Source organism: Lupinus angustifolius, chromosome LG05 (genome assembly GCF_001865875.1).
Source record: "Lupinus angustifolius cultivar Tanjil chromosome LG05, LupAngTanjil_v1.0, whole genome shotgun sequence".
NCBI classification, from domain to species: Eukaryota; Viridiplantae; Streptophyta; class Magnoliopsida; order Fabales; family Fabaceae; genus Lupinus; species Lupinus angustifolius.
In genome coordinates this window covers 8,803,181-8,814,043 of record NC_032013.1, presented here as the reverse complement: position 1 = coordinate 8,814,043, position 10,863 = coordinate 8,803,181, and the positions used below count along the sequence as shown (strand labels likewise).

General features: G+C 33.2%; 1 protein-coding gene across 1 annotated transcript; it reads left to right on the top strand.

The window, feature by feature from the left end:
* LOC109347648 (26S proteasome non-ATPase regulatory subunit 14 homolog) lies at positions 2,171–6,638 on the top strand. The gene is made up of 6 exons (XM_019587596.1): positions 2,171–2,407; positions 2,854–3,031; positions 4,102–4,183; positions 5,466–5,642; positions 5,733–5,900; positions 6,240–6,638. Exons 1-6 carry the CDS (start codon positions 2,266–2,268, stop codon positions 6,429–6,431), a joined length of 939 nt encoding a protein of 312 aa, XP_019443141.1. The 5' UTR covers positions 2,171–2,265; the 3' UTR covers positions 6,432–6,638.

Here is a 10,863-nt window from a genome sequence, read left to right as displayed (position 1 = left end):
AAGATTGAGTCCTTCATTTGTGGTGTGTGAAAGCTTAGAGATAAGGTAGAAGATAGATATAATCTTCAAAGTGCAAATCAGGCAAGGGCCAAGTAAAGATATCTCCAACCGAACCCTCCTTCTTCTCAATCTTTTAGATCAAGGCACATGATTAGTTTTCCTTAAAGATAAGGCAAAGATCAAGCCACGACTACTCTAATCAAGCCAAGCTCAACCAGATTCCATGAGGGCCAAGTTGCTTCCAAGACCATTAAAAATAGGATCAAACCGTGTGCGAACTTCAAGCCAACCCTAAAAGACCTCGACCAAGTCTAGGATGGAATTTCAACTTCAAATTCAAGTCAACTCAACCAACAACTCAATCCAACTGAAATTGATCAAATCAAATTAGATTAGGCTTGTTAGGATTATGTTAGTTAAGATTTTATCTTCATATTTCAATTTGTTAAATTAGATCTTATCTTTATCTTTTCAGCAAGGTAAATCTACCTATTTATAATTTTGTCTAGTCATTAATAAAATTAAGTTTTATTTGGATTAAAATCTGAGTTCTTTAGCTGAGAAGTAATCTCCTAAATTACCTAAGTGGTCGTGACCACCATTAATATTCTTATCAAGCTTCCTAGCTTGTGGTGAACCTCACTTGGCTTATCAAGTTACCTTAACTTGTGGCGTCATTCCCCTTTCTATCTTTCCCATATTCTTTTGTGCCTCACGCACACTTAAAACCGAATTCCCTTATAAATCACTCATAAAATCAAGCTTAAAATGATCATAAACAAAAGCAGCCCCTAGAGGTTGTCATTAATAATTATCCACATCCTATTAATTAGCTAATTTGTTGGAATGTGTTATTGTTAAATGCTCCTCACCCGAACCTCATCTTTAAGTTTTGAACCTAAAGTAAGATTATTTATATGTAAGTAAATGTGTATTGATTTGTAAGTAATAATTTAGTGGATTAAGATTTTTTCTCACTTCAAAAAATCAAAATCACATCTCCATGTCTCTTGCCGTTACTAGATTCCATCATCAAAGAGTATGATGTAAGAACAATAATCCAAGATTACTACACAAATCAATATTGTGAAATCCGAGTTAGACATCAATCTCGAAGAGGTCCTTAAGTTTAACCAATTTAAACTGTCAAATCGTCCGGTTAGACCGAGTGATTTCATATATAATTAATAATTTTTATTTATAAATATATTATTATACATATATATACAAAATTTTATATAATTAATAATTATATTGAAGTAACATCCCTCCATTTTTTTTTAATTTTAAGGAGTAAAACAAAATACTACAATATTGATCTTTTTTTAATTTTAAGGAAACCGTCTGATTCACTTTGTTAGTTGTTCCAATTTAACCGAGTTTAACACGGTTAGACTAGAATTTTTCCAGTTCAAAGTGGTCTAATCCATCATTTAGTTAAGACTACAAACTAGATCCCTTTTAAAGTGCGGTCAGCGATTGGATTGATCGACCCACTCAATCTGGTCTAGTTATCACAACACTAACTTAAACCACCATCCCTATTTAATACTATAGAGTAGTCTCTCTCAACTGATTTATGCATCTATTGCTAGGATAAAAAGTATTAGAGATTGAGAAATAGAGAGGAGATTCACTTACTCTAATAATAAATTTGAAAGACTTACTTCACATTTTAACCATCAATTCTAGAGAAATCTAATAGTTTGAATTATTGAGTAGATTTAAACCATTGAATTTCTCTAGAATTGATAGTTATGATGTGAAGTAAGTCTTTTAAACTTACTCTTTGAGTAGATAAAAACTTGTATGAAGACGCATTTAACACGTCACATTTGGAGACAGATACATTTTATGGTTTTTGATGCTATCATTTAAGATGAAATTTAATTAGAATTAAAATATTAATGTGTTGTCAAGAATCTCTACCTGATTTCGTCTCCATACAAGTATTTCTCTCTAGAGTAAGTGGATCCTTATATATATATATGAATGAACATTTTGAGATATTAACTTCACAAACTGCACAAATTTCAAACTACGGTAGTTTTTACAACTTGGCCCAAACCAAGTATAATGGGCTCTTATCTTGTGTCATAGAAAATAATCTCTTTTCAAAAACGTCAACGTTTTTATACCAAATATACATAAACATCGCTGGCTTTCTGCACAAGCAAATATTATTAGAATTTAGCATAAAAAAGAAGCTTAACATAAGAAGCATAGCATCATTTTAATGTTGTTATTGTTGTGTAATATCATAGAATGTCAGGTATGGAGAGACTTCAAAGAATGTTCGCAGGTGCAGGAGGAGCCCTGGGTCACCCACCACCTGATTCCCCCACCCTCGATTCATCAGAGCAAGTCTACATCTCTTCCCTCGCACTTCTCAAAATGCTCAAACACGGTAACATTAATACTATTCTATATTCTCCCGATCCTAGTCATCACTATCTTTTTAATTAGAGTCCTAGAGGGTGAGTCTCGGCGCAATGATGTTGGCTTGGATTTATATACCGGAAACAGTCTGGTCGCTTTCGAGAGCAAGACTGCTTATGTGTACCCTCCCGGACTCCACTAGGTGCGAAGCTCGTACATTGGAGATTGTAATTTTAAATTAATTGGTCATCACTACCTTTTTTACAATTAATTAATTAGAGTCACATAGGGTGAGTCTTGGTGCAATGATGTTGGCTTGGATTTAAATCCGGGGTCTACTTGCAAGAATAAGACCGCTTATGTTTACCCTCCCGACTCCACTAGGTGGGAACCTCGTGTGTTGGAGGTTGTAACTTTTAATTGATTGGAGTTGTATTAAATTGGATGGAACCCTAATTTGAGTTGATTTGATAGGGAGAGCTGGTGTTCCGATGGAGGTGATGGGTTTGATGTTGGGGGAGTTTGTGGATGAGTATACTGTTCGTGTAGTCGATGTGTTTGCAATGCCACAGAGCGGAACTGGTGTTAGTGTTGAAGCTGTTGATCATGTGTTTCAGACCAATATGCTTGATATGTTGAAACAGACTGGAAGGTTTTTTTTTTGTTGCCTTTTCTCATTTTCCTTTTCATTCCAATTGATTGTTATCTTTGTTGAATTGTATATGTGAGTTTTAAGTTATTCGAATTTCTTTGGTTGTCTATTTCCTTGCTCTTGGAAAACATTAAAAGCCTCACAATTTAGTTGATGAGAAATTGAAAATCTTAATTCAGTACCTTAGAATCTCATGCAACGGTCAAAAGAGGCCCTAAAATTTGTCCTTAAAACGAATAATCTGACCGGCATATGTGGTTCTTTAGAACCAAATTGTATTCTACATTTCTTGAAACTAAATTGGGAAAACATTTTTTTTGTAAGGGATGAATTTGGGTATTTACTCAAACATTAATTACTGGCATTCTCTTCAGTCTCCTTTTTAGGTTTCTAGATGGGGACTCTTGTTTTCCTTGATAACACCTCCCTTGTGCTTCTTTGCTGGATACGTAGTGTACCGATTTTCTTTCTTTGAATTGGATTAACTTGTATTTCTTAGCAATAAGGGAAGACCAATTATGGTTGACTTTCAATGTTGCTTTTCCCATTTGCTTCTTACCCCACTGCTAAACTCTTGAGTGAGATTGATTCATTCGTCAATAATGTCCTGGTGGATAAAGGCTGTGGTTGTTGGTGATTGTGGTGAGAATATCTGGTATTTAGCCTATGCAAAGAAACATAACGCCTTAAATCAATTGTAACATGTGTAGTTCTGTACTTTTGGATAAATAAAAGCAGTTTTAAATTTGATTGCAATGTTTTTTGAGATATTCTTTGATGAAGTGGCTTCCTCTTCTGTTTTAAGGGCATTTATATAGGTTAAAGACTCACAAGTGTGTGTGTGGAATCCTGAATAGGGATACGTGTGGGGTGCTTTATTTAATGAAATTTTTAATGCATTTCTCTTAGCTGTCACACTTTTATGAGCAAAGCTTTCTTGTTTCGAACATTTATAATTGTACAATCAGTTATAGTTTGTTACTCTGTGCTTTATAGTTCATACTTGTCTGCCATGAATAATGCCTGGTTTAATTATACATCAGTTTTTTAAAACTTTGAAATTGTTTCAGACCAGAGATGGTTGTAGGTTGGTATCATTCTCATCCTGGATTTGGTTGTTGGCTTTCTGGAGTGGACATAAATACACAACAGGTTTCAGTTTGTCTTCACTCTTTTTAGTTTATCATGGTATCAGGTGTTTCATCTGAATATTGCATTGTTTTTGTGTTGGGAAGTGAGAACTATGTGGTTCATAGATGAGTAAGAAGGTTGTTTTCTTTATTTCAAATAATAAAGCGACGCACAAACTAAATGTGTATGCTATGTACATCTCTCGGTAAAATAGTGATAAGTGAAAATGAGTCGGAGAAGACTGAGAGGAAAAAAAGGAAATGAGGAGTCTGGGTGTGTGGTTATGTATGGAACTTTTAATGCAAATAGTGAAAGTAGAAAGCTACCTTGTTATTAAAAATAAAAATGGAGGTAAAGACAAGTAATTCCCTGACTTAAATTTGAATGTTCTTGATAGACTTTTAAATAGAAACTGTATTGAATTTCAACACAAGGTACAGACACACAAATCTGGTAGAACTTCTCTACCATCCTTAGAGCCAATGTTCTCCTCTGAGAAAACAATTCTCAGCCTTATACTTCAATAAAACAGAATACACACCAGGAATTGTCATCAACCCCCCTATAACTAACTGGAACAATTAACAAACTGCTACATAGCTATCCTACCACATAACTGCCCTATTACACAAATGACTATTACATAATTCTTCTAAACCAATAACTGCCCTATTATATTTTGCCCTATTACAATTTCTGGTGGCAACATTTTATGCTTGCTTTGTACACTATTTAAAACCCGGCCCACATCTTGACTTTGGGGTCTAACATTACCTCTCACTGGCACTGCATTAATTAATTGATGGAAACTTATTTTTAGGGTAAATTAGGTGGCCTTGTAGAGTAGTCCCATAAAGTCATCATCACATCCCACTCTGAGATTGGGGCTGGTGCTAGGCATAGTTGAGCTAAAAGCTTGCTGGCTAACTGATGGAAATTTACTACTCATTTTGGAGAAATAATATTATTTCAGTCAAGAAATTGCTACAACGTTTCAATACATCTTACTATTGATAAAATAATTTTTTGTATTTTTATTGCTGCAATTTAGAATGACTGCAATAGGATTAAGAAATGTTGGTAGAGTGAAGTGAACTAACTTTTGAGTTTCAATGCTTAATTTACAAATTATGAATCACTGGGACAAGTATTTGGAACTCAATGTTGACTGAGGAGTTTTGATTAGAGAGAATGAAATGTGGAATTGCATTAAGTGAACCATGCATGAAACACCTTATTCAGATAGTGCTGTTATTTTTAGAAACCTATGTGTAATCTGCATGTTTCTTTTTATCTCATACAGAGTTTTGAGGCTTTAAATCAACGGGCAGTGGCTGTGGTGGTGGATCCTATTCAGAGTGTTAAAGGCAAGGTGGTTATTGATGCTTTCCGGCTGATTAATCCACAAACTATGATGCTTGGTCAGGAACCGCGGCAGACAACCTCCAACCTCGGCCATCTGAATAAGCCATCTATCCAAGTGAGTGTTCTGGAAATTTCATCCAAATGCAGAGCTTCTGCAATGTTTTCTTTGCCTTCACTGGTTTTGACATCTTTTTCTCCTTTTTAGGCTCTAATCCATGGCTTAAATCGGCATTATTACTCCATAGCAATTAATTACCGGAAGAACGAGCTTGAGGAGAAGATGTTGCTTAACCTTCATAAGAAGAAATGGACCGATGGTTTGACGCTCAGGCGTTTTGACTCACATTCTAAAACTAATGAACAGACTGTTCAAGTAAGTTAAGATTCTTTAATATGAAATAGAAATGCTGATCATTTTACCATCTCACTTTAACGTTTTTACTTCCCTTCAGCTTTTCTTTTTGAATCTGTTGTACGAGATTTGCATGAATAATATAAATGCTTCCCGATCCAGTATGTATCTAAATAATGGTTCCTTCATATTCCTTGGGATGGGCATAGACCTATCAATCAATAGAATCACCATAAAAACTTAAGCAACTGCGATTCTGGAAGTAATTGTTTGTATGGATGTGCCTATTCCTACATGCATGGTACTCGAATGAGATCATCTTTCATGTTTTCTTTTCTCTTTTTGTTTACGGTGATTCAGGAAATGCTAAATTTAGCCACCAAGTACAATAAAGCAGTGCAGGAAGAAGATGAATTGCCACCAGAAAAGCTTGCAATTGCTAATGTGGGAAGACAGGATGCTAAGAAGCACCTTGAAGAGCATGTTTCCAATTTGATGTCTTCAAACATTGTTCAGACTTTGGGAATGATGCTTGACACAGTTGTGTTTTAGGGTTAGTGTTATCCTCTGTATTCTTGTTCATCACGTCTTTCTATATTTCATTAGCACTTTTGTCTTGTTAACAGAATTTGTTATCGTTTTTGCTTTTATAATGTGTTTGTTTCTAATGGAAGGATAACTTGCACGTTTCGTTATGACTTATGAGAATGATATTTTAAGATCTATAAATGTTATGGAGACCCTCGTTATGTTGCTTTAGGTTTTTGCTATAATTGTTATGGGTGAAGTAGGAGGGTTTTACTGCACGAACAAAGTTTAGTTGATTAGGTTGAAAGTTGATACATGGATCTTGAAATCTTCACATGGATACTTGTATAATTTATAATATTTCTAGGAAATAAAGGAGTTGAATGAGAACGCAATAGTGGAATGATGTCTAGAAGTCATAACTGTTTCCAAGTCCTAAGGTTGTAAACAAAACAAACCATATGGTTGAGCATATACTGGAATATGTATGGAGAATTACATTGGAGGATGCCATTATTTGCTAGGGCAGACTTTAGAATTATTTCATAATTTATTTCATGACTCCAAAGTTTTTTCCATCAACCATGCCAAGCTCGGTGCACCTCCACAATTGGTTAATATGTGGGTCATTGCTATTTGGCATCGAGGTGTACACACTGCCACAATTGGTCCAACATAGCCTTCCTACCTGGATCTAACAACTCTGGTCCAATTGGATCTGATCCGCAACAATATGTGTGGACCAAAAAAGCTCAGAGAATATCTATTCCCAGCTCCAAACACTGGTCTCTAGCAAGCATAGCTATATTATGACTATGTTGGCACCAGAACTATCACCCATAGGGTTGAGCACCACATGGCCTTATCCGCTCACATAGTTTGGCTCGATCATGAATGAACCGAATATGATATGATTTTATCGGGTCTAGGGTTAGGTTCAAAAATTAGATTTGGTCAATATTTAAAGCTGAGTAAGGGACATATATGACCTGACCCAGAGCATGATCAGTCATTTATTATGTTTATACGTGTATCTAATCAATTGTGTTAGAGTAACAACATCTTTTTGGTCGAAAGTATTATTGATTTTCTAATTTTTTTAGCATGTATTTTTATCATATACATATATCATCTCATATGTCAAATTACATGTCCATAATAATAATTAATATTGAGAAAATTTTATTTGAAAGATGTATGTATTATATTTAATCTGGTCTATAATCGAATTTATGTTTAAAGGATGATCTAATTGATATTTGATGTTGGGTTAACTTCGAGTTTAGAACTAAGTTTGGGTTCAAAAAATAATTCAATCAATATTTAGGGTTGTGTAAGGGACACAATTCAACTAACTCATACTTACTGCCAATCACCAGCTAAGAAAATTCTTCCAAAATCTGCATGCTCATTCAACCAAGCCTCAGTCAATGTTAAGATTATGGCCTTATGGGGTGCAAACCCTATGTAATGCAGCCCGAGTCTACATACGCTGCAGGGATTGGGTGCTCCGTTCAAGCCTGTATATTGGAACGGAACCATAAAACATCTAGCATGATTAATTATGTTAACTTTTACCATACTAATACTAACAACTATTTTGTATATAAAATGAATTTAATTAAATCATGATTGAAAGCTCATATGATATAGATTTTATACATCAAATTTCATAAAAATCCAACATTGTTTATTAGTAAGTTTATATATATCGGTACTAATTTAATATGTATTTGAAACATATCAATTTAATTAATATTAATTGATGTTCAAATTTTCTTAATTTGAAATAAACAATCTACATCGTATATAATTATTAATCAACAGATGATCAATGTAATTTATCTTTTATATAAAATTATTAATGTTATAAGAGTTGATATAATTTAATTTAGTCCAAATGAATTACTATATATATAAATTATGTGTTTGAATTTAAAAATTGTAATTGAGCCTTTGAACATATAGAAAATGTGTAGTTGGCTCCTCATCTAAGGGTTGTTTAGGTTTGTGTTTAAATTTTCCTTCTGAACGAGAAGGATTTAGAAGGAAGCAAGAATTTGGGTGATAGAATTATAAATACTGAACCCTATAAGTTGGTTTAGCAGGTAAATTGGTGAACACATTTCTATAATAACGTGGTATGAAATTATATCAGATATACAATTAAATATGTTAAAATTTATCAAAATTAAAAATTACTAGTTTACTGTATCAACCAATTAAGATTAGTTTGCCTAAGCAAAAAGCTATATTTTTTTAAATGACACTAAATTTTCAAATCTTAAATTTGATAATATTTTATAATAATGTTAATTATTGAACCAATTTAATAATTGAATTATATATTCAAATAAGAATACTTATTATTATAAAACATATAACTTAATTAGTATACGGTTTAATTAGTGAATCATTATATACATATTAAATAGAGTAAATTACACACACCTCCTAGAAGTTTTAATGAAACTACACATATTATCCATCCTCTTTTTACAATGACATATATCTCCCTTCAATCTAACACTATTAATTAAAAGTTAAAGTGAATGTCTAAAATACTAAATTACCCTTTATTTCAAAAAAACATAACTCTTTCTTTTCTTTTACCATCATCTTTTCATGGTCTAGTTGTATCAACATGTCATCCTTTTTGTATGGTTTGTATTCAAATACAATTCTGTCAAAAAAACAAGATGGGATTAATAAGGATTCATATTAACATTGAATTTCTTTCCTCATACCACTTTCATTGTTTGCTGGGAGTTAATATGCTCCATTGAATTCTTGAAATTTCTTTAAGAAACCTTACATCACTTCAACTTATTGCTTGGAGTTATATGTTTATGTAGATTTTCTATCAGGTTTGATGTTCTAGGAGAATATGGCAAGAAATGAATTATTGACAAATGATAATATTTTGGGAGATCCACTTACTCCAAACTAGTTACACAAAATGTAAGAGCTTTGTTACCAACTACTCAAGTTGGGCACAAAGGTGGGTTTTGGAAGTATCTTATTGTTTAATTTATGCATATTATACTCGAATGTGTTAGGTATTAGTAGTCTAAGAACACCTAGAAGGGGATTGAATAGGTGTAACGGTTAACAATTACCGCTTCTTGATCAAAAACCCAACTGCTGGAAAAACAGTCCAGTTAATCGATTAACAGCAGGGTTTAATCGATTAACTATTATACATAACAGAATGACTAAACAGGCAAATTGCACAGTGATTAAAACACAATTGAACATATATATTTCAGATATTTTTATGCACAAATATTAAGTATATGGCAGTAAACAAATATCCAACTTTTCAATTACAGATTCAATTTATCATGGCAAGAAACATAAGAAAGATAAAGAGAGAAAGAACAGTGCAAAAAGGATTTTTATCCTGGTTCGTTTGCGGTCCACTTCAAACTACATCCAGGCTTTCCCTTCTGGATGAGAGAGATTTTCTTTCTTCACAATATTGAATTAAGGATACAAATATCAATTCAATTACAAGCACAAAAGACACTCCCTTCTTGAAATCTAGGATCTCTAAAACCTGGTTTGACTCTACCCTTTCGCCTCTTGAGAAAACCTTTCTCGCGAACTAGCCCCAGCCAAGAATCTTATCCTCAAATCAAGACCTCCCTTGGTGAAGAACTTCAATCTCTGTGGTGATCTCACACCAAGAGACAAATCCAGACTACACAAAAACACGTTAAACGACAAGGTATACTAAGCACAATAATGCTTAAAATATTACAAGATAAAGACTCAAAGATTAACCCTTATTCTAACCACTTAAGTCATCAATATAAAAGTGAGTTAATTGTATACAAATGAGTTCTTTCTATCAAAATCTAATGCATGATCATGTGAACAATATAAGAATGGATATGAAACTATGCAAAAATAGAAAGCATGTTATAGCAGAAACAACATAATTTCTCTTCTCACACATGCAACTCTCTTGCAGAAAAATAGTAAAACACGTATGCAAAAAAAATGCTCTCTAAACAGCCCTAGACAATAAAATGCAATGATGTGGGTTTCTGAGTGAAGTCTCGTATTTATAGCATGGAGAATAAGTTGTTTCATCCGTTGCAAAAACAGTTAAGCAATTACAATAGCGAAAATAGATTTCAGTTACAATACATAACAGACAAGTTAATCGATTAAGACTTCCATTTAACGATTAACGGGCGAACAGAAAGACACAGAAATCAGTTACAACAGAAAACACATATTCAACAGAAAATCAGTTAGGTTAATCGATTAAGATACCACGTTAATCGATTAACTGAGACATTTATGCATATGTTTCAAATGGTAAACTTCTCATATGTTATGCACAATAAACATACATGTTTTACCAATTATATTATGCCTAATATGCACATATAACATGTATGATAGATGCATAAACATATAATTAACTAGATGATGTATCTCATGA

What these genes read in the sequence shown, in the direction of transcription:
- LOC109347648 (XM_019587596.1), top strand. Translation starts at nt 2,266, where the DNA reads ATGTCAGGTATGGAGAGACTTCAAAGAATGTTCGCAGGTGCAGGAGGA. An exon ending in TCTCAAAATGCTCAAACACG is followed by an intron (nt 2,408 to 2,853) that starts GTAACATTAATA and finishes TTGATTTGATAG; the next exon opens with GGAGAGCTGGTGTTCCGATG. An exon ending in CTAATGAACAGACTGTTCAA is followed by an intron (nt 5,901 to 6,239) that starts GTAAGTTAAGAT and finishes ACGGTGATTCAG; the next exon opens with GAAATGCTAAATTTAGCCAC.